The following is a 25,632-nucleotide window of genomic DNA, read 5'->3' as shown; positions in this document are numbered from 1 at the left end:
CTGAATTTACAGGTTTACTGACCCACTGGCAGTCAGCATAGCAATCCACAGTCGGATAATAGATAGGAATAATATGGAAATAATGGAACATATGGAGGTGATATGGCGGGGCATGAGAGATACGTGGATTATTTGGTTAAATGTATGCGTTAACTTGCACATACACACAAACCGAAAGTGTCGAGGAACGTTATCGGCCGTTCATTGTTTCGGATTTGGACGTAGACGTGTTTGTTCATGTAGTTGTTGATTGACAGTCCGACTGATTTACGCTGGTTGAGCCATTAAATGCATTCCGCTATCTGTATTTAATTATGTAATAAACCTGAAGTTGATATTGATTAGTATTCATGAGGTTTGTTTGACAGAGACTTGTCTACCGGTTTATTTAATTACTCAAGAAAACGATTCAGTTCAAACTACATGTTTTCAGAATTTCACTTAATGACAAACAAGTTAAGTATGTTCTAAAAGTTAACTAGCATTAACAGTGAGAACACGCTTTAATAAAGACATGGGACTATATTTTTGGGACGTATTGTAAGTATTTACAAGTTGCATGTTTCTGCAAATGAACGGGATACACTTTCTGGTGCCTTTAGGACATCATTTTCGGTAACTAACAGCAGTAGCTGATTTAAAAAAAGCACTATCAAAACAGCTGTAGATTTTCTGAGCCCGGTAGTATAATATACCGTGTGTCGCCGGAAGCCACTTTATTCTCAATAAAGTTGTTACCACAACAATATAACAAACGATCGGGTGTCATAATTTTAGGTTCGAATATAAAGAGCAACATTGGTAGCGGCCCGATTCCAAATAGCCAGTAGCGAGCTAACCGGACTACTTCATACACGTTGTCCGCCTACGTTACGAAACCAATCTGCCCGTGTATTTGTGTATGTTTTAATATATTACACGAGTGTCTGTGTATGATTAAATGGCCTCGGGAACGTACCGCAAAATTCAGGTTTCCGGTCTGCGATTTGTCCGATAATAAATAACGAAACGTTAACTGGACACTTTGAATGTCGTGTGTTCAAATTAAGTTTCTTTTTCAATACATACATTATAGTTTTGATTTTATTGAAACATAACGATTTTATTGATAGATTTATCCCTCCTCCTCAGAAAACTTACTTTGACTTTTACCCAAACGGTAACGTGTACACTGACATATGCTTAGTTACTTACTACTTACATTGTGAAGCAAATAACAGAAAAATCTCTAGAGTTCAATAAACCAGCTTATATGTGCTTTGTTGACATGACTAAAGCTTTCGACCGGGTGCGATTGGCGGACATCATGGAATCCAACAGACTTGTAAAAATCGCAAAAACAAACAATCCTGTCGGAAAACGAACCCAAGGAAGACCTCTAAAACGATGGAAAGAGTAGTGGACATCAACGTCCGAAGAGGCATAATAGGACAAAACAGGCACTAGCCTACCTATATGGACACTCATATTAGAAAGAAAGAAGAAGAAGAACCTTACTACTTACTTACAAAACTATTGTCGTACTGATTTGGGTCATACTGATTGCTGTATATTGATTTACAGGACTATATACAAACTATCGTGCAAATGGTCCAAACCCATATTCAAAACAGTTCAGAACCAATAACCCAAACAAAGCTAATGTTAGATAACTGGTTTTTGGACAATCGTTTACAAAAAAAAATAATAATTTACAAAAAGACAGTGGCATAACATTTTTTTATCTTAAGTTTAGGAAACAAATGCATGCATACATAAGTGCATATGCATAAATGTATGTATACGCAACGTGCACAGGTTTGGTCACTTTAAACTGAGACACCCTGTATAAATAAAAGATATCTTGGGATTTTTAATACTAAGCCGTCTTTAAATCCAACTTAACCAGTGTCGAGGAAATAATATCTTCAATTTTTGAACTCCCCTGACAATAGTTTTGACAGTTGTCAGGTGATCTTAGATGTGATTCTAAATGTATTTCACTTTCTGTGTAGCTGTAGTATAACAGAATGGTGCTATTGACATAGTTTGCTCAAATTTCAAAGGTGAGCACAGCTCAGAAAGCTACTATTAAAGTTAAATAAAAAGTTATAACTGCTTCTGGTATGTTTAAAAGATTGTTATCCCTGGAAGTAGCAAATAAAGGGTTTAGGAAATTGCTTGATTCTTATTGCATTTCTCAATAACTCAAACTTAAGATTATTCAATAAAACCATTTACTATTAGAGTACATAGTTTGAAGCAATTTTGACTCTCGAGTAAAACCAAACCAGAAACTCTTATATTTCTGACTGTTTTATAGACGAAGACTATATTATAGAATTTGAACCTTTAAAATAGTCAAAAAGTAGTAGAATTGGAAATGTTGGTCTGAACAACACAGGCTTCCTGATATGTTTAGCGCTTATTTTGTAACTGTGTTCATTAATTAAATAAAAATAAGATAGCATCTTACAGACATTAGGAGAGGACAATACCTTAGTTTATCTGTGTATATTATCATAAAATGTTCAAATTAAGTAAGAATATTAAACCAGTATTTAGTGCCAGGAATCGGTCGGTTGGGGTATCAAAGTCAACAGGGAAATAAAGAATGGGGGTAGATAGAGCCCAATGCACGCATCAATTAAACCATTAAATTGTCGCAACAAATCCTTGATAATAACCCAAGCCTTCACCGTGGGTACCTGGTCGCTTCCCATTGACCACCAGTGGCGTAGCTAGGTGACGCCAATGACTTAATAGTGCCCATTCCCCATTTTTTGCACATAAAAGGCAAATTTCACACCTCGCATTGCTGTAAAAATTCAATTACCCCGTCATTAACTTCTGACGTGTAAAACTAAACGACCCGATGTTCCTTTGTTCATGACGAATGCATTACATTTATGGTAATGGGCACGTAATAATGCTGTTCTCCTTTCAGCAGGTGAAAGATCAGAAACGCGTTGCCCTTATCCCCCTAACCCCCCTCTAAGGAGTCTAACTCTAGAGGAGAAGGGCCAGAAGGTCTAATCCCCGATTCTTTTCTGCCATTGTCGTAAAGTACATTCTCATCATCCGACGGTTTTTCTCGTTAAGGGGGCTGATATGGCAAGGAGCGCCAACAATATAGGAAACATAGTTACATATGCAAATTGGTTACCCAACTTATTGTCAGCGGTTGCTTACACATATCGTAAAGAAAGATATACACGGTAACTGCGGTTTATAAGCCCCTCCACCCCATCATGTTACGAATAAACTTTTGTTATTATCCGCCGAGCACGACAGCATTTTTATCGGGGTTTATTTTAAATTCCTCGGTCGGGTTCCCCGGGGACCCGTATGAATGTAGAACTTTTTAAAGTTACACTTTTAATTCGCGTATCTTTAATATACGGCGGCACTGTTTGGGGACTTTGAGAATTGTTCACTCGGTTCATAACACGAGATTGCCTCGCATTATGGATGTATGTGAGGATTTAAATTTTTAAAAGTTTTTTGCCAAAATGGCTAACTTATTAAGTAGACACGTGAACATTCAAACATCTCTAAAGCATATGAAGTAGTTGAGAATTCAACTAAAAACAGTTTTTCAATTTGGAAGGAAAACAGTAATGCTGTCAAGGTACTAATTCTTGAAAACAAGAAAAGCAATTTTCAAGAAATGTGTTGATAGAATGTTACAGAAGTAGTTGACAATGGTAGTAATTCATTTCTCTCGTTTATAGATAAAAATAATAAGTAACTTTATGGATGTCTAAAAACACACACATACAAAAAGAAGATGAAAACTGTTGTGCTTACATTATTTTTGTTAGGAGCTTTCATAAATATGAAATTGCCATTTTCAATGGTAAATATTTCAAAAACAATAGAATATTTTCGTTTTCTATATCAACTTTTTCATTCAATTTAATTTTAATTGATCGGCACCGAAACTGCACAATAAAATCCCCCCATCTCCGTCGAGTCGAAATGACTCGATCAAAAACAAACAAGTGTCGGATTAGGATAAGAAAACCGCGCATTTTTCTTCGCCGTGAGTTGAAAAACAATAGAGTTTCCCATCTCGTTTTCATTCACTCCCCCTTTGCCCCCCCGCCCAAGCCCTACAATGGAACGCCACCCCTAAAGCGGGCCAATTTGAATAAAAAGCCCTCGTTCGTATACCTGAGAGAGCAAATTTCATTTTAATGGAATAATCGTTTGGGCAAATATTTGAATGTTTTTTTGATATCGAAACGCAGGAAGGCCCCGTTTTCTTCTTACTCTCCTCTGGCGCGCATTCGTGGAAATTTAATCAAAAAATTACACCGGAGGCGCCTCCTGTGATCGATGAGACGCGAACTTCTTTTAAAATGTCTTTTTAGCCAATTGGATTAGCAAACGAGGTTCCGGATGAAGCTACGTCACCGGTATAATTTTTTTTCGCTTTTTCTTAGCCCAACGAGTAATTGGATTAAACCATTAACTACCCAAAGAACGTCAAAACTTAACAACAAATCAGGGTTAAATAAATCAGACATCAATTTTCGAGTAAAGGTCAATATAATCAATGCATGCACGATCATGTAACCATACGCACAAAAAAGCCCTTTACCGCCTTTAATTACACATCAATCCAGCCCTTATCTGCGCCAGTTACAACAACATACTACGTACAAATACCAAATTAATAGATATCAATTTCTATTTTGCCGTATTATTTGCCAGAGCAGATAAAATGAATAAACATTATTAAAAGCTTTCCATGTTTTTACCATCGAGTGCCTCAAGATTAGCAGTTAAAGTAAATAGACAATAAAACAACAGGTGTCGATTTGCAGTGAGATCATGTTGTTGTTCTTCAACTATAAGTTATATTATTTAAACATAATTATTCTAATATTATGGTGTATTTAGTAATTTTTGGAATAAAATTCAGATAATTCAACCCACTAAAATCCACGAGGCAATAAACCATACATCATATTATAAAAGGGTGAAACCATAAAACGACCGGCGTTTATGCTGCTTTACATTTTCGTTTTGGTCTCGTAGTTGTTAATTTTATAACCGAAAATCGTCTCGAAGATCTGAAAAGAGCAATCTGCATAATCGACCATATGGGCCCGATTAGGTCGATCGAGCTGGTCCGGCCCTGCGGCTGCAATTACTGAGAAGTTTCAATGCGCCCATCGACCTATCAATCAATCACTTTTTGACTGTTGGATGCGGTGGTAATCGTTGATTTTTTCAGTTGATAGTTATGATTTCTTATTTTTGTTTTTTTTACTTTTAGGAAGTATATTATTATCATTTAACAGGGGATTTATGAAAGTATAAGAAACTTTGTTTTTATTCTCTTCAACTTTCACAGATAAAATTCCTCATAACATATTTTGTTGTAGGTACTCATTAAATCATGAATTTAAATACTGATTCTATAATTGTGCCCAACTGTCAGAATATTCCAAATGTTTAGATTGTAACCGTCAAAAAGTCGTAGCGGGGATGAATCCGCTGTAGTGAAAGGAGCCCCCGAGGCGCTTACTTAGGCTTTGCGCCCCCTTAAAAACGACAACGTTCCCCCCTCAGTCGGTGCGGACCCAAGTTTCCCTTAAGCGGTTTATAAGTTCGAATCTTGATGCCTCAGAGATGGAAATTTAATATTTTAATTGTACTAATAGGGATTATTTTGATATGTGGGTCCAAATGGGAAAGCTCCTTTGTGAAAAGAGTAGGACCAGGTGTTGAAGCTATAAAGCTAATGTTCTGAGAGAGCCAAAAAAGTATCATTTAATAACGAAAACGATAAATAGCTATCCTAATTTCGAGGCGATTATTTTGAGGGCCAACCAATCAAGTCCTACCGTGTTATTACCGAATATCAAATTACCCCACCGTGTTATTTCCAGTTCAACCTTTTATACAAAAAAAGTTAAATCGTATATGGGCGACTGCTCTTTTCGTGGGGTCGTTTAATTATTTTTTCAGTCGATCTGTTAAAAATTGCCCGTTTTGGATGCAACTGGGACGAATTTAATCGATAATCGTCGTTATTAATATAATGGTTTAGTTTTCAGACAGTTTTACTTATAGCATTTGGTGAGCGATTTTGGAAAAGTGGTAAAATTGTAACAGTAACAGATGTGAACGTGAACTCATATGTGATTATATCAAAAATTATAATGGGTGTACTGATTGAATAATATTGTAATCCATCATTATATAAGCGATATAAATAATTACCTATTCTGCTATGTAATATGCTCATTTTTGTATTTGACTATCTTGCAATTCAGGGATTTTAAGCACAGACTAGGATCTAAAAAATTGAGTTAGTAAACAAGAGTGTTAAGTGTGTGAGTAAATAGTATAAAAAAATCAAACAAAATTTCGTAACAATGTAATAGACACGAAAATGTTTTGAATGTAAAAGTGGCAAATAAAGAAAGAAGCAAACGTCACATTCATGTAATTGACTATTACATTACGTCATCCTATTTTGGTTTGACTTTCTGCATAGCTTTCTGCTTAGCATAGCGTCGTACATATTCTTATTTTCACAGGACTTATCCTAGACTTTAAATATCTTAAATTTGACTGAGAAAACTTTTTTAGGCCTGATATTTGGAAGCAGCAAAACACTAACATTGGAATAAAAAATTATTGTATAATTTGAATTATTGATTGAAGTTCTTGATTTATAACACCAATACTTAATAAAGTGTAGTGTAGTGTAGTTTCTACTTCAAAGAGTTACGATTATTAATAAAGTTTCTTCTGTTGATAAAGATGCTAAAATTTAGGTATCTCCATTTTGTTACACTATGTTTTGATATCTTGTCAAAGTCTTTTAAGATGATGAATTCATCCCCATAATGAGCTATTTAATTTTTTCAGGCTTTCTTTGACACTACATTATTTTGAGACACTTCATAAAATCTTCTTCAGACAGTTATTAACACTTCTGAGTCTCAAAAGAAATTTGGCAAAATCTTTTAGCTTTTCAGGATTTCTAGTTCAATATGTTCCTGAAGATGCTACAAACTGTACTGTAGGTTGATTCATAGTGATGATATGAATTATATTTAGAGAACGGATTAATTTTTTTTTAATGTTCATTTCCCTTTGAGCTCTATTCAAAAATATTTTCGATAATGTGATGTTGACAAAATTTTGTCAATATAACTCGTGTTACTTAGGCACTACTACATCCATACAAACGTACTGAGGGCTTTGATCTATTGCTTTGATTTTAAACATTTGTCTGAAATTACATATACATCCAGAATCTTATTATGGCTGACTATCAAGGATATATTCATTTCGTACACTATTTCATTAATAACTTACCTTAGGCAGCAATCAATTTTTCGTCAAATATCATCCAGACTAATAAATTACAAAGTTGTTGATGACTTCGAATAGGAACGATTTCTGGGCGGGAATTTACGAGCATCATATTTAAAATCTATGAGCAAAATAAATAAATTGGCAAACTTTATTTTTAGCTAGCGAGTCGACTGACGCATTACCAAAATATCTTCGATACGATCAGAGAGCACTTTTCGTAGCACCTCATTATCAAAAAGAGCGTGAATAAATTGATCTGACCTTTGAGCTTTAGTAACATTTCTTGATCGGTACCAATCGATTATTAATTATAGGTTGTTAAAAGGTTTTTTGATTTACGATTAGTACTTTCTACTCGGAGAAGGTTTATCACCTACTGACCGGAGCAAACAGTGGTGGATTTTGGTGCCTAGCTAAGAGCTGTGCATGCAGCAAAATGTCGTCTCGAGTAACCAAAAAAGTAAGTTTGCCAATTTTTTTGGTTTGAGATGGGGGACTCAAAAGAAACCAAAACTCAACATTTTAGTAATTTCGTTTATTATAATCGTTATTATGAATTTTGAGAGATAACATCTTACATCACACTTAGTATATCTTATCTAAACAAAAAGACAGTAATAGGTTTACTGATCATCGATTTACTGGGCAGGGGAAAATTTTGATATCATGAAGAGAAAACGTAAAAAATTCAAAATTTTTATATAAACAACCTCAAGGCCGTGTGTCATTATTTTAAAAATTTTTTGAAATAGTATTTACAGTTGACAACACGACCGACACTTCAGGTGTATCAAAACTTTCACCCCAAACTTTTGACTATAACATTATCATTATTTATAATAGTAAGTATGCATATTCTCGTTAAATAATAGTAATAATAACATAAATTAACTATAGGAAATTTAGTTAAATAAATCAAACATTATCTACTCTAGTCGCAATGGCACATATTCGTGTAATACGCTAACTTCAGCTGACAGACAACAAAATCCATCACTGTCACTTGTCAGGTTTGTTACGGTGTGCCCCCGATTGCAGCAAAAACCACCCTTAACACTTTGTTTGATTTTCAATATTAGAATTGATATTTTACATGAGGGTCCCAAAGAGCCACTTTAAGTTTATTCTTAATCAATATATTTGTCTAAAAATTTTAATTAATACCCAACCAAAACCTTCTTTCCATATCTTTAAATTGCTTTCTTTAATGGAATTAGTGGAGAAAACAAAAACCACACAGACATATTCAAATATTCTGGATTTAGATTTGTTAATATATTATCCATTATAGTAATGGATGACGTTATTGGCAGACATTGATATTAATATTATTATTATTATTACATTTACTCTATATTATTTATAGATAAATTTAGTGGTAGGATAATTTCTATAGAAATTATCTTAAGGATAAATTTATCCGGAAGTAAAAGTACCCGTTCTTAGTAAAATAATACTTAAAAGGGTGAAATCTTGTAAGTTGGTTTTTAATTAAGCGAACCCTGCCACTTAACGCCTTTTCCTAATATTTGAATAAAGCAGGCTGAGTTTCTCCAAAAAGAAAATGCACAAATTTCTTCAGACAATTCATAAAAATTTTAAATAAATCAAACTGTGAAATACGACACCATTAAAAACCACAAAACAGTTTTATTTAATTTTAACTCTTGTTTTGTTGATTATTAGGTCCATAAAAGTCTTATGAACCCTTCAAAGAAAGTGCTTTGAAAATTTGTGATAATTTTGAACCTGATACTTAACAGAAAAGGGTTAACAATGAGAATGTCACACAACCTAATAAGAAGTAAAAAATAGAGGTAAAATTTAATTAAACAGAATAGTTTTTAACGGCACACTATTACAAGTAATTTTGAAATATTGTAGCAGTTTTCGAGATTTTCTTGGTCATCTTCAAATTGTCTTGTTAAAGTGTTAAAGGCGATTTTGGCTTACCGTTGTAGTGTACAATATATTATTTACAACCTCGATTTGATAATTTTTATCTATGTACAGGCTCATTCAGTACAAAAGAGCGAACTTTGTTTTTAAAAGGTCGATATGTTCACGCTAGCTTTTTTTAAATAGTTATAATATATACATTCAGATTGTACAGACTGAGATTATCTAGAAACTGAAAAGAGATCAAGATACTTGCAGACTCTATTTACACGTAGTTACCGTACGAGGCAGAACCTAAAAGTCCTAACCGAAACAACGAAAAACAAAAACAAATCAAACCACTAACTTGACTGCGCTACACAAAACTTTTCCTACATGTGCACGAATTCGTGGAGCGGCGCCACCTTCGCAAATATTTTTAATTAACTTTTGTGCGTCGCCGCCAAATACATATAGTACTGCGCAAGACTTAATAAGTACACCATGTTACTGTTGGTACCTTTTTCGTAGTTGATTTGCCGCTCCTGTTGCCGCGCATTGTCCGCCGCCACTTTGAGCAGGCCCTGTATATTCCTGAGGAGGGTTTCGGTGGACGAAATACCCGGTTCACCTGATACCGGACCGTTGGCGGACGCCACTGCGCTCGCCAAAGTCGAATAATTAAGGGCGGCCTGTTGTGAATCGCTACCAGGGGCAGCTTGCATTGGTAAATCTCCATCATCCAAATCTGAAAAGAATTAAGAATGAAATAATATAAAAAACAAACTTATAGTATGAAGAAAAAAATTTGTGATGAATATCATAGAGCCAGAATCAATGTTTGCTTCTATGTTTTTCACATTCAAACCCATTACTATGATTTTTTACATATAAAACCAATCATAATTGATTCAAAACATTACTATCTGACTAAGCATAAGTAAGCATGTATACAGAGTGTCTCCATTTACGTAGTACAGATTAGGTTCAATCGCTAGGGATTACTTTTGCTATCTTCTAATCTGCTAAAATTAGACAAATGTTGAAAAATTGTTAATATATTAAGATCTTGAGACACTAATGCCAAATTATATGCCATTAAAATTGAGCACAATGAATTAAATTAAATAGAATTAACACAGAAAATCTGCAAACATTTTGCCACTTTAACGCCCTCTAGCAGTCAAACAAAAATAGTTGCAGTATCAAAGATTCTACGTCAATATCTATCAACGTCAATAACCAGGTTATCACGTGACAGATTGAAGGATATTCCAAAATTGTTTAAAAAAATTTGTATAATTTGACTTAGTTGAGCTTGACCAAAATAATATAAAGTACTGTATTCAGTCAAATTGGATATTTTCCACCTAAATTTTGCAAATAAACATCTAAGCATTGTTATCTGGAAATACTTTGGTCGAGAAAAGGGATTTACAATCTACTGCACCGAGAGCATTAATTATTAATAAACATAATGTAGAACAAACCGTAACTACAAGTCAACATTTTTTCTGATGTATAATGTATAAGACTCTATCATTTTGTGCGTATAATATACAAACAGTTTTGTTCAAATACAATTCTTCTTTTTAATAGTTTTTGTAATAAAAGAATAGAGCTTCATCTAAAGAAAATATTCAATTTGGGGTCAAATTTTAGAACAGTAATCTAGTAGTAACTGCCATTTGTCGTGGTTCGAACCTTATTACATCTAAACCAATAATAACTTTCACAATTTGAGAGTATAAGTAATTATTATTAAATTTTCAAGTTCCATGTTGGTGGACAGTTTACATCATCAAAAGATGATCGTGAATTATGCGAGCCTAATTTGTTTGTTTTCGTTCATGGGAAAAATGAGACTGGAATGTTGTTAATGCTGCTGCGAACAGATATAGATGGCTCCTTAACATGCTCCTCTCTTTCTCTTTCTCTCGCATTTGTGACGGCTCACTTGACCTAGCCGGTTTTTTAGATTAATTATCTTCGATACCTAACTAGTACCAGTTTTATTATATTCAGCTTGGGACAAACTTATGGGCACCATATTCTCGTTCAAGTACTAATTTGTTAGCACTTTTACTTTTGTTTTTAAGGGTTTTGTGGTAATACTTTTTTTCATTCAAAAGGTAGGAAATACAAATTATAGAACCCATTAAATTCCAGTCGGTTAATAAAAGAAAATTGAAGCGAAATGCACTAGTGCAAACCAATACTTAAACCGCGTTTAAGTACAATTAGCCAGTCTCGATGTTCTATAGCCGTCGTTTCGAATTGATACCCAACCATAACTCAATTTAAAATTATATTAACGGATAGCTAATTTTTTAAAGAGAAATTCCTGCCCAATCATTTATAAATCGAGTGTAAATGTAAAGGAAATTAAATTATTTTGTGATCAGTTTTTCAGTGGGAAAATAGAACTCCGACAACAGGATGGTTGTTCAATTTTCAGGATTAAGAATGTAAATCAAAATTACAAATTTGTTTAAATACATGCCATGATGAAACTTATAGGTATCTACAAGAATTACTGAAACACCCGGTAGTCTTGAAAAATGTCATAATTTCAAATAAAAATATCTTACTTATTGCTTTTAATAAGCATCTACGTGCAATTGTGCAACAAAAAGTAAAAATGATTATTGCGAACCTAATTTAGAATAAAAGCTTTCGGCTTCTCTTTATGTCTTGACGTTCCGTTATCTGGCAATACAATATCGTATACAATATCGATCGTTTTAAATGCACAATTCAATAGGATTTCAATAATAGTAAGTAAAATACGGTGCACTAAAAGTATTCAATGTTTTGCAAGTAAACGGAATGCAGTAGTTTTGCTCTAAATGCAATTAGGTACCTACTTTTACAAGCCAGTTTAAATCGAGCCAGGAAGTTAAAAAAGCGGCATTTGACAAGAAAGTTTTAATTTAAACTGAAAGAAGGCAAAAAATGCATTCATACACTGAAAATGGGTCAAAGGACAGACAATTAGTTCCGGAGGAAGCAAAAATGAGTGTCTGTTAGTATTAGCACCAAACAGTCAAAAGTAGGTACATCATTGTAAGGTTTCAAATTTGGAAAACATAGTAAATTACTGTTTTATTCTGTTTATGGAGTTCTTAGTTGTATTAGAAATAAAAAGTTAGATACAATGATTTGTGCCATAAGGGCATTGATAATCTAACTGACAGAAAAAAACAGATTCAAATCTCTAAAGTCTAAAGGTGGGTGGATTTACACTGGAACCAAGTACAGTAACCTCTGAACGTAACAATGCTAAACGGACTAAAGTGTTCAAGTGCAGATTCCTTTTTTGTTATACTTAAACAAAATGGTTAAATTTTCGTAATTACCCCGACCGTAACCTTACCTTGGTCTTTCTCTTCTTCATCTTCTGGCTCAGAAATATTGTCCTCCTCCTCATCCTCGACTGCCGATCTGGGTGATCGGGGTGAGGGGGGAACATCAGGACCATCCGCCTCGCTACCCGAGTGGTCGTTGTCCCCCAAGGAGCCCGCACTTCCCCCACCACTTTTGGACAAGTTCAGGACCGGACTGTGTTCGGTCGGGGAGCCTGTAAAGGAAAAATCGAGCGATTTAGAAAGGAAAATTGTATCGTGTAGAGGAAATTTATGGATCAAAGTCCCACTTTCGCGGCCATTAATTAAATCGCCCGCACGTTAAGGGCGAGCTCTGGCCGATGGTTAACTTTTTATTTATTTTGCATCGATCGCAATACGAAGGCATCCCGCTGTCAAAGCTGAAGATTAATGTAAAATATTGCGGCTTAAATTGCAAACGCTCCTCTTCTTCTTCGGCTGCTTCGGCTTATTATTTTCGGTCGAGAGCCGTTGCCGAGTTATTATGGGTAATGAGAATGTCAGCACTTTGAATGTCACGTTAAAGGAATCAGAATATAATGGCTATTTGCGATACCGTTCTGTTTAACGCTACATATTACACTACTCACACCTACCAACAAGTTGCACCTTTAAAATGCCAGTACATGAATCTTTAAACGAAACTTACCATTTCTAGGACTACTAAGATCTCGAGGTTTTTGATCTAAAGGCATTGGTCTATCTGGGTCACATCTTTCTTCCCTCAACCTGCAAGAAAGAAAATTTGCTTAAAAACGTTTAAATTCATAGCAACCTAAAATGTTATAAAACGTAAATAGGTAAGACTTATTCATAAATCTCCCTCTCGAAGGGAGGTCTTACACAAAAGTAGTTGTATTTTTTTTAAATTACTTATACAATAATATAAAATTTTCAACAGGAAATCAGAAAAACTATTCTTCTAACTTTCTACCTTAAACTATTGGGTTAGTAGGGATCATTTTCATCAAAAAGCCAAATTGATTTGTTGTGACCAGTTAACATCATTTACTAGTATACAACTTAAGACACATTTATATCAATATAGAATCAAAAGAAAACAGAAATGCTAAATGATGATATAAAGTAAAATGTGTTTGACAGAAATAAAACCATTTTTCTTATCTTTCTGCTTGTAGCAGTATGGCGATGATTCCTTACAGAATTATGCGGAACATAAAAGGGTCCCAGTTCCCCCTGAACAGTTTTTCCTTATTACAGGATAACAAATGTAGACAGACTGATGATTTTTAAAGCGACCAAAAAATGTGTTTGCTAACTGAATTAAAATACTGCAGCTCCGGAATCTCGCAGCTGCGACTCCTGCTGACAAATGACTGACTTCGGCTTTCGCTTTTATTAAGGTTTCCTCGTAGGTCGGGTAATTTAGTACAGTACATTTTTATGTCGTTTTTTGATGCTTAAACATTGTAACTGGCGATTTAATTACTGATTAAAACGTGAAACTTTTATTGAAATATTCCAATTAAAGCCTTCCAGAGGGACCACAGTAATCCTTTATTAAAAAAAGGTAAGCCGTTAAAAAAGTATTAAATATCAATCCTGCACAAAGAAACACTCTTCATTTTAGAAAACAAACACTCTGGAAATTTTAATTAATACTAGATCCAGCAGGACACGGGAAGATCCCCCTCAAACCCCGGCCCTTTCTGAAGCAGCCCCGGAAAACAGGCTAACCAACAATAAACGGGATTTTTCCTAAAGCTTAGTGCGGCTCAGGTGGATTGTAGGGCTCATTTATACAGGGTGATGTGATCACTAAAAAACACGATAAATTTAAATTTATTTTATTGTTGGTGCGTAGATAGGGAAGAAGAGCAAATTGAAAATGATTACCCCGGGGCCATCATACATATTAGAAGTCATAAAGATGTTGCAAGTGCAGAGGGAGCTGTCGGCACAACTTTATTCAATTTTACAATACGTATAATATTATTTGTTATTTCCTTTTGTGGATTGCTTTTACGACACGCCAATTTATTACCTGCTTTATTGCCCCGCGCTTTCAATAATTGAAGGAGATTCGCTAAAACCATCAACTTTACGATTTTGGGACATTGTTGCAAATTATATTTTGAAGGACGGAGGTGAAAGAACCGACTTTGTCCATAGTTGTTGACCGTTTAAAGTTATTTATGTTGTATCTGAATTTGTCAATAGATTTCAGTGTTGCCAAGTAAGTTAAAAAAAAAACATTCAGAATGTGTGAATGGTTGAGGGGTTCACCTTTTACTTGGAATGCTGACTATATCTGAATCGCCAGAATCTGATCAAAATGTCAATCACCCTGTAGAATGTAAATAATTAATTATTGGAACAATAATAAATGGTTATTTAGTTTGTGCAGAAAAGTTTATATGCCTTACTAAAATATAAATCGTATTCCTTTGAGTTAAAACAAACGTACCTAACCTCAGAAACAAGCAGTTACAATTATTGTTTTTTAAAAGTAAATCCAACTAAAGGTATAAAAAACGGTTTTTGGGTGAACTGAATATTTCAAAAGTTCAATTTTTTTATCCGAAAATATAGTATTTACCGAGATTGTAGACACCAGGAAACAGAAACTCTTCTTGATTCCTCAACGACTAATACATATTAAAAATACTGGACTAAGTAAAAACAACTCAACAAGATAGAAACTTACAGGAGTACTTGGATGTTTGATGTTAGTTAGTTTTAACCCTAAAACTGTGTTTTTCGTGAGGTTTCAAAGCCTTAATTCAAGCCAGATTTATGACTAAAGTGTAGACAACAATTTTCAGAAAATCACTTTTAGTTTTAAGAGGTTTGAAAGTACGAAAACTGGGATCTGATTTTCTTCCCAAAAATGGCTATTAAAACCGAATTTAACCTATAATCTACTATAGAGCAACTGATGATAAACTGAAAACATTAATCTTTTATTACTTACATAACTGAAACAGCACAATCTTGAAAAGTGCTTTCTCAGACTGTGACGTAACTAATCACCATCTGAAAGATTTGTGATTAAGAAAACGGGGGATAATTTAATACCGCAAAAGCAAAGCAGACGAAAACGGCGAATCCATTAAATGATAAATCCCACTACGACTCATCAGGACCCGCACGAAAAGTAATAAAAGTCGCCCTTAATTTCGATTTCTTTCTCCCATTTTACCTCGCAGCTAAGCGCATAAAATAATACAGTAATGTAATAGAAAGCCATCGCTTAATTTTTTAATGGCCAAATGCTTTTAGAGACGTCCTGACTGACGATGAATATTTTAAGCGGCTCGCTAAGACCGGGAAGGGCCACATTAAGAGCCCCACATCCAGAGTCGGGAAGCGGGGAGCCAGAATTTTGGAATATTATCCGACGCGGATGGGTCTCAGGTGCGGACTTTGCTCGAATTATCTAAAGAAAAATAAAGGAACGCGAAAGGGCGATGTTTACGTCCCCCCCATATTATTATCCTGAAAGATCTAAATAACTGATGATGATTTGATGGACGCAAGCAATTTTGCGGGTTTATATCGTGTTTGGCTTCTTTAGGAAATCTGAATTTCTAACATATCCAAAAATTTCTTTCAGCTGCTCGCCTTTTGATGACATTTGATATTGGGGAGCATCAAAAGAAGCAGTAAATGCCTTTCATTTGCAAAACGCTTAAATGGGATTCGAAGACCCCCGCGGAGCTCCATTAACGCTCCCCCTTAAATCCCCAGTTCATGTATTGAGAGAGACTTAAATATTATATACAGATGTAACTTTTCCCTTTTGTGTTTACTGGTAATCCAGATGGGTTGTCCCATTTTTAATTTTGCTGTGCTTCTCAGATTAACTTTTACGTTTCTAAATAACTTCATATAGCAACCTGATACTTTCTTCCAGGAAGACATATCACCAGCTTACATACATAGCATGTGGTTGACAAGAAACGGAAATTTCTCGGTCTGTTCTGTATACCAATATCAATGACTTGAAGAGTCGAAAAAATGGCGCTATCGCGTATAAAATTTTCAATTTCACACAAAACGTTTCGATGATTGATCGAGTTTCCGAAACGCGTCCCTACTTTTCTTTTCGACCCCGCTATCGTACACGTGTTAGTGTGACGTATCTTGTTTTCGTGATAAATGTATCCAGACTTGACGAAAGATGTTTTTGATATCGGCTGACGGTTCCTTCTTGAAATTACTTAGTTCTGAATCAAAGTGGGAAAGTTTCGGGGCGCTGCTACTGGATACGTGCCGCGACTTTATTAGGCTCAGATTTTCTTATTAGATACTTCAAAAAATCCAGTCAAGAAGTCTCTGCGATAACCAATCACCGTAATATTTTCTGAATTTAGTGAGTCAATTACAAGTAGCTGTAGTTTGTTTTATTTGAAAATAACTTCAAAAATCATAAATTGTTAATTGGCCAGTTGGTAAACCATCTTATTAAATAACATTGTGTAGTAACCATGGCTTTCATACGATAAGTATTATAATACTAAATACTTGTCCAAAGTGAGCCTCACATTATCAGTATTATACAGTTTAAGACGAACATTTTGAGCTTTTTATAGTTGCTGAAACCCTAAAAAAAGAAAACAAGTAGAATATCTCGGAAACGGTTAGAGTAACGAAAATTTGACAAGACACCAAAAAGGTTCAGAATGACTTTCTGTTCCTAGTGAATTAGGTTACTACTACTTCTACACCCACTTAGAACTGGGTAAACGCGGTCACAACAGGCAGAGCGTTAGTTTAAAAATTAACTCTTTTTCATTTTGTTTCACAATTTCTAAAAAAAAGTAGAAAAGTCGAATTATCGAAAAAAGATAAAATTACAGAAATTTTGTAAGAGACCAAAAATGTTTAGAGCAACTTTTTGTACCCAGTGATGCAATCAGCACGAGGTGAAAGAGCAATTCAAGATGAATATTTTGAGTTTTTCATAGTCGCTGGGACCCCAAAAATGGCTAAAATAAGAAGTATTCAAAATTTTGATGGAATTACCAAAAAAAGTCGAATAACTCTAAAGAAACTGTCTAAATTTTGTAGTCAAAAGAATCAATTGTATCACTTGAGCATACCACATAAATAATACTTTCTTGTTTCATACACTTCTTCAAATTTTATAAACAAAGACGTCGTCGAACCATAATATGATTCGTCATTATTGTTGTAGAACAAATTTAACAAAAAAGTCACTGGATATTCATCCTTTCACAATGAATTTGGAAGCTATGGTGCTTATCAACTCTTTATTAATATAACAATACTTCACATTTTAAAATTCGTTTTGCCTTATTTTTTATTTAAGGGAAGTTTTCAAAATAGGGTTTTACAATAGAATTTCTTCTTTTCTGGGAAAGCTCTTTTTGGACTCTTGCCTGACCAAGAGAAAACTCACTCACACCGTCAAACAATTTTTATGTCATTGATGTGAACAAACTAACACCTAACGAGACGTTGAAGAAATTTTATCGGTATTAAATTAGGCAAAAAAGGGCTTCCCGTGAAAAGCAGGGAGTGTTCGCTTTCTCCCATCGGATCCCTTTTTCCAAACATGGAATGACTCCTGTTTTGTTTGAATAGGACTTGGGGATACGGCGTTACTGTTTCGCGTTTTGCGGCGATAAGAGCCGCCGAAACTGCTGCCACCGTCCGGGGGTTTAAATAATTAATCTTAATATTGCATTCTTGGATTGTTCGCCCAGATTTGGCGAGATGATGAGAGGGCGATGACTAGACGGTTTCGCCGATGATGAGGAAATTACCCGACGACAAATACACAATAATATCGAATTTAAAATCGAATTCCCCCCATGGTTCGAAACGACTGACTTGACTAATCAGCCGTTTTTCCACGACGGGTTTCGGATTACCCGGTTCTTACTTATTTACGGACAAGGGTTTGATTCGGTTTTCAGTCAAATTAGACGAATATCTTTCCGAGTCGCAACGACTTTGCCATGCTTCGTTAATCCAAGTCCGAAACCCGATATCTCCTTCGCTCTTATTCTACATCTTCTCAGTTAGTTCTCGGATGAACGATTTTATATTTGCCAATTCTGGCCCCTCCAGGCTGCCACTAAATATGTAACCCCCCTGACTAAAAAAAAAACTAATCAACTTTCCGTTTTAACGATGCCGATTTCAACGGCTTTATTATTTCAAACCGACAGTGGATACGGTGACATCCAGGGTTCAGGCCTGTCACTCCGGAATGATTAATCACCTCATTTTAATAATAACGGCGGATGTAATACTGCTACTGTGTATCACCTTTATTAAGGGAAGATGTCTTTTTAGTCCCCAACCCGCACCCAGGGCGGGCGGAATACCCGTCTTTCCGACCCGTTTTGTTTTGACTAATTATCCACGTACTTCTCGGCTTTATTAAAATACCGGGATATTTTTGGACGTGCTATGTGCTGATGAAACTTGTCCTTGCAGGTGTAGATGATGGGCTGGATTATTTAATCTTAGACGACTAATAAACAATGTGTCCGAGTGGTTTTACTCCACTCTTTTGTTTTGTATTTATTTAAATGTGCTCCACAACCGATCCGATTGAGCTCATTAAGACTTTAATCTGACACGTATGAAGAGGACAATATCAGGAGCCGCAGATCTTACAAGAACCATTAAGGCGACACATTTACAGTCTTCATTACCATTATAAATGATTTAATTCGAATGCGTTATTTCAGGATTAAGTAACCGTCTATAATGCATCCGTATTAAAAGGAAAGGATTTACGCCAAATATGTTCAGTTCGAGATTGAGAAGTGAAATGATAATATCAGAATTAGTCAGAATTTTTCAGTGGCTTAAAAAAAAAATTCTCATGCTTCTTACTAGTTCGAAATTAGTTACTCATTTTGGTTTTTCTAATATAAAACTGTAGAAAGTAAAAAGGATGAATGATGTCGAGACTAAGTAGTAGCGATCAGCTCTGCTAATTACCTTTTTTTGAGCTCTAACGATTGTTTCATTATTAATGGAATGTGTTATGCGAGAGCAGGTTTTTATAACAAACCACACAATTTACGATATTACTTTAAAATTGACTATTAGTAGATTACTTAATTCCCTATGGACATAGCTAGATGCATATTAGCGTGCAAATAGAACAGACTAGTCGTTCTTTGGAATCAATTTGTACAAAATGTACCCATAGCATTCAAACTTGTTTAATCTGGTATATTCAAAAACATTCACGCAAAACGGGTATAAGATTTTTAAAATGTAACATAATGTGTGAAGTGACAAGTATAACCAAATGAGATATTTAACAAATTTTATGGTCAAACGCTAGTCGTGTAACTAATTTATAAACAATCAAAACTGTCATACGCAATCTAACCTATCCTTGAATTTCCTACTTAAACACTCTGACCAAATCTACGACATAGAACACCTAGTTTTTGTAGGTTTTCTCCTTTTTTGTCTTATATTCTACGTATTCAAATGAATTCAGTTAAATGCACTTGTATGATTATGATCTTCAGGAGCAAAATTTGCATTTGTTCAAACTGTCTCTTGTTTTTGAAATCAGTTCTGTTACACCACGTGCAATCTAGTCACTAGAATAGGCTAACTTTACACAACTGATGGTAACAAATAAAAAATACAAGAGAATAAACAGCATATCAACGTTTATCTGGATATATTTTGTTTTTTCTTGAAGATTTATTAATATTTTAGCTTCACTTGACGTTTTCTTCACGTCTTTTCCGACACTGATTTTTAAACATTTCTTCTAACGACAGTGTCTATGCCCCGTCTGGCAGAACAACTTTTGAAACACATAGTTTTGTTGGTTGTAAAACCTTAATGGCCGATTACACTGTGATTACACCAACGGTGATTTAAACTAAAAGTTTCGTTTTGACTGTGACATATTGCACCTGAATTGTCACATTCAAATTCCAACTTAGGTGAAAAATATCTTGATGTAATCGGGCATAAGTTAAACCTATCCTTCTTTTCAATTTTTCTGTTTGGTTGTCTATACCAATTTTCTCCTAATGCCCTTAATAATTGGAAGCCACCTGCTCGATTTATACTGACTGGTTATTTGTCAGTCCTCAAAAAAATTATTTTGATTTTACTCTTCTTCTTCATCTTTTCTTCTTGACAGAAGGGTAGTGATCAAATCACAGACAATTCTAATGAAATGTTACAGCTTTTCTTACTACTTCTCTCCACTTATTTCGACACACTGCATTGCGGGCATTCCTCTTTTTGGTCAGACCATTCTTCTTCCTCAAGTACCTATTCGTTCCAAATATTGGCGATCATCCTGGATATGATGATTTTGTTCACGGCTGCTTTAAATAGTTCAGTAGTAGTTTCTGAGAATCATGTTTTTAAGTTTTTAAATCAAGATATTCTCCTTCTTCCTGGTAGTCTTCTGCCATAAACTTTCCCTTGTAGAACGGACTTTAAAAGGTAATATTTGTTTTTGTTCCTCATAATATATTTGAGGTACTCAAGAGTTCTTCTCTTGATGAAGTGCATAACTTTCTTCAAGTCCTTCTTCATTCTCGCCATCATTTGGTCCTTCTGTCCACTTTTGATGCTCTGATTCTCTTCCTGTAAAAGAAGTCTGATATTGATGTCGATGTTGAGGTTGGGACTTTTAATCAGTTTAATTATTGGGTTGAAGACGGCTCTTGCTTTCTCTATTATAGACCTGATCTCGTGTGTGGTTTCTGTTATCATTGATCATGGTTGTCAGATAGGTGAACGTTAAACCGTATCTTCCACCAGTTTTTCTACTGATTACCATGAATGTGCTCACTTTGCCAGACTTTATTTACCTAACTGAGATAAAACAAAAAAACTTTGACCATAAGCATTGTTGCAAAATTCAAAAAACATAAAGGCTTTTTATTGACTGTCATATGTTTTAATTAACTAAATAAATAACAATATGTGTATGAACAGGAAAAATAGATTGCCATTAACCTTTTTGTTTCATATTATGGTCGGACGAGTGCCTTGAACTTTGCCCGTTCCAAAATGACTTTTAAGTAGATGAACGAGTTGATTTTCGAGACGGGGAATGCATTTCGAGCCCGATCCTGTAAGCTTTCATCGCGTTTTTGATTAGTCATAGACACAATTTAAACGCGGAGCGGCGCTGATAGGAATCTGAATATGAAACGGTAGCCGCTGGTCGGCGCTATTCGATTGAATTCCTATTGTAATAGAATGGCCGATGGGCGTTTCCCTTGTTTTATCTAGATAATTACCTATTCTAGATGTGTGCGTTTTTAATATTCGGGCTGCCACTTTAAACGTTGCTGCTGGTAGCTGCGTGAAGATTGAAGTAGCGGCCACGAAGATAACATCGCTACCATTGCGTGGCAATGATGTTATTTGCAAATCGAACGGACTCGAGTACGGAATTTCAGGAGGCCGTTTTAACTAAATTACGAGAAAATATCCCAAAATACCTTATGTCGCGAGTCTTAATAAGGTTATTTACAGTAGCACCTAATGTGCATTGCGTATCTCCTTAAATCGAGCAGGTGTCTTCGAGAAGTTATTATTACATGTGGTCTTGACTAATTAAGTCGGCATTTTTTTGGTCCTTTCGGAATAATATTTAATCCGGAACATGACTCGCTTTGTATTTAATAATGACGGTATAATTAAACAGTTTAAAAGTGGACACAAACGGAAACTAATACGTATCGTAAACCAAGATGCGTGCCTTGTTTTAATTAAGGCAACCCCAAAAGTCTCTTAAAACTGAAAACCGACTTGAGTATCAATTTTCGCTAACAGTGCCGGATTGTTCGCCCTAATGCAATATACCCCAATAACCAGCGCACTAAACTTCCAGAAGTTCGGTCCTGGAAGTGCGATTATTCCACTGGAAAATCTTGCCTGGAATCATCGGGAGCGCGAAATGCAAGAAATTAATATTAAGTCCTCATAACCGGAGGGTGATTACCATCTACAGTAGGCACTGCTAATCATTATTTAATAACTCTCCTGTTCGCGACTTGTCCTGATTGGCTGCTAATTGCTCCAAAACGTAATTAAATTTTGATCGGAACTGCTGCCGAACTCCTGCGGACTTTTTAGAAGAAACTCAGACTAGTCGTGTCAATTAATTGCAAATAAATGCACCCCAAAAAACGCAACGAATAATTTTCATTAATAAGCTTTGAATTTTAACGTTAATTAGTTTAATAATGAAATTTCAGTTTTTAGGCTTCCTTCGCAAAAAAATTTGGCTACCCTAATAAGGACAGGTGCCGACAGTTTAGTTATTCTAAAGAGACGATATTATCAAAAAGTTTTTATACATCAAACAAAGTAAAGCATAATCCAATTAACTGAAGACAAACAGTGATTTGCTTCTTAGATATATGTTCTAGAAATACCAAAGTGTATAAAGCATGCCATACTGCATCAAGAAGTACAATGTTCTTAAGGTGACAGATCTGTATTATAAAGAGAAAACAAAGTAAATAATTATAATTTCTTAAGCAAAATATACAGTGTGATTCAGGTTTTAATAGACAAATTTTAACCACGTATTCTACGTCCATAAATAATCCCAGTTTGCTCTATAAACTATATCCAGGAAGTGCGTAAAAATATGAAAATTATAAAAAAAACTTGGTTTAAGTCACCTGTTATTAACCGATTGCTATATTTTGTGTTACGTCATTTCACTTTACTTTGAGTTTTGCCATAAATAAAACAAGAATCCGGCTTATGCCAATTTGTTTCCAAAGAACAAGAACCTACCCTAAAAGTCATTAAGACAATAAGTCTACAATACTACAATTTTTGAGATATTTAGCTCAGTTAGCTTCGGTATTCAGACTGATGTTATTTTGAACAACCACATTTGTATTAGTTTCGAATTTAAAATAAATCATTCCAAATAGCCAGTAAAAAGTGTTAAAAACAATAATGCAACGAAAGCAAAGAAACTACGACAAAAACATACGATTTTTGTAATGCCACACTGTTTAAAAATTATATTTGAGATATTGATGAACATTTTGAGAACCCTTCGATAATTTCCTCTCTTTTAAAATTGACTTCCTTCTGATATTTTTGTTCTAATTTTTTAAATTTGGTGGTTGAAATCACAGTAATGACTGTAATATCAATTTGAAGCAATGAAATGTTTAATATTTTTGCAGATTTTACGCCTGAAAATACAAAAGTTGGTTGATTTGATGAATTTATTTAAGTACGGTGGTACTAGAAAAATTTTAGTTTTTAGTCTAAGAAAACTGTATTATAAGTCTAATGTTAAGTTAGGTTAGCAGGGGAGCCAAATTTTTGATCTCTAAAATCATGACCAAAACAAGGGTAACACAGACATTGTCTATTTTTTTTGCATTTTTCGTAAAACTCAACAAACAATGTTCTACTATAATTTAAAATGTTAGTAAATTGCAATATAGTATTAACTATACAAGATACGTCAATACGGCCAATGTAAGGAATTAAAAGCTGAATCAAAGAACAGTTAAAAGGGTCTGAGAAATCCAATTCGAAAGGAGGAATACATAAAGGGAATTAGCTTAGAAATAGCGCCGTCTAATTTAGAGTCAAAACTGCAAGGAGCGAATAATTGGATCTCGGAGATTGCGTTAGGACCTCTTAACGCCGTTTCAAATAGATTCTTATCGTCTCCGAGAACGTTAACTCTATTCTGATTAGTCCTTTAATAGTTTCCGGAGCGAAGGAGAAGATAGTCGTATTGTGATTCGGCCTTTATGTGCCCTGCTAGTTTCCACCTTCACAACGTCATTATACCGGGACAACGTTAATTCAAATCCACACCAACGCCAAAAAGGTCTTGAATAAATTATGGCTGTATGAATATTTGAAGATCGGCGGACCATCCTTGGGCAAATATGGAATAATACCGAACGAATCCTGGGATGTGTTTTGGGGGACCGACCGCAAAAAGGTGGTTTTCCGCAAGTAGAGGAAATGGACTCCCCCTATGTTGACTTAGCATTACGAATGGATGGACCCTTGCCCAAATAGTAATCTCCGTTTTCAAACAAAATTTTAAAATGGCACGAGCGGAAAACGGAGAAAATGCGTTTTTGACTGGGGGTATAATTAATCCACTTAACGGGAGCTTTTTCCACTACCGAACGGTAATAATTCAAAGGGCCGAGAAAGTCTTATCCACTCCGCTAATCTAATATTATAATTGTATTTTAGGAAATGTTGCTCCTTGTTAACAATAACCCTGCTTGAAGGCAACGACGAAAAGTCCTTCGGGATACGTAGCCCTGCTCATTTCCGGACTCGTAAAAGAGGTACAGAATAATTAGCGATGTCTTTCCCCCTCCTTTCTTCTACGATTTTAAACTGGAAAGTTCTAAGCTTTTCCACCTCTTGGCATTATAAATCCGGCCAAATAAAAGTCCCGTCAAAAAGGGGGTGGTGGGGAGACGAAATCGAACCCCGCCGATTCGATTTGAAAAGCAAACTAAATCCACTTAAAAACGTGCTGACTTCTGCTTTTCAAGGGTCGGATTTTTGTTGGAATATGTAAATTTCGAGTTGAAATGTCGTCGATCATTCGCAGGCCGCCGATGGGGGAATTTATGTACCTTCTTTTTTTTCAGTTATGGTGTCAAATTATTCGTTTTCAGGAAAACGAAAAAGAAACTGTTTTCACATTAAATTTAAACCAAAAAAAAATTAGTTTAATATTAGCAAAATTGATACTAACGAAGCAACCTATCAACACAGGCGACCATATTTTTTTGAAAGCCCACTTTATTTTCTATTCATTGACATGACGTGTTGTGTGTGACAATAAAGACATTTTTGACTAAATTTGATAACTACTACTTTAATCTTCATTAATTCGGTTATTTTGACAGTTACAGGGTGAAGTGATTTTTTGTGACGTAATACAAACTTTCTTTAATTTTGAACAGAGCATCAGACAGAATTTTAAGAATAAGGAGTGTTCCGTTTTAAAAACTAGACTTTCTGACCACACTGTATAATATATTTGGACGTTTTTTTGCACTCATTCCTAGAACAAACTTTGTCT

The 25,632-nt window shown here is 34.9% G+C and overlaps 1 protein-coding gene across 2 annotated transcripts in view; it reads right to left on the bottom strand.

Annotated features, from left to right (window-relative positions):
- dac (dachshund family transcription factor) overlaps positions 1-25,632 on the bottom strand; it is a 132,078-nt gene that overhangs the window by 39,242 nt on the left and 67,204 nt on the right. For both annotated transcript variants that reach the window (XM_081981862.1, XM_081981863.1), the window contains exons 5-7: positions 13,237-13,316; positions 12,578-12,781; positions 9,722-9,949 (exon numbers count right to left, since the gene is read on the bottom strand). In XM_081981862.1, coding sequence (XP_081837988.1) covers positions 9,722-9,949; positions 12,578-12,781; positions 13,237-13,316 — 512 coding nt within the window. The remainder of the gene's footprint in view (positions 1-9,721; positions 9,950-12,577; positions 12,782-13,236; positions 13,317-25,632) is intronic.

Source organism: Ips typographus, linkage group LG6 (genome assembly GCF_016097725.1).
Source record: "Ips typographus isolate SLU linkage group LG6, UJ_Ityp_2.0, whole genome shotgun sequence".
NCBI lineage: Eukaryota > Metazoa > Arthropoda > Insecta > Coleoptera > Curculionidae > Ips > Ips typographus.
Note: the sequence above shows the minus strand (reverse complement) of the source record. Positions and strands in the feature narration are given on the sequence as shown.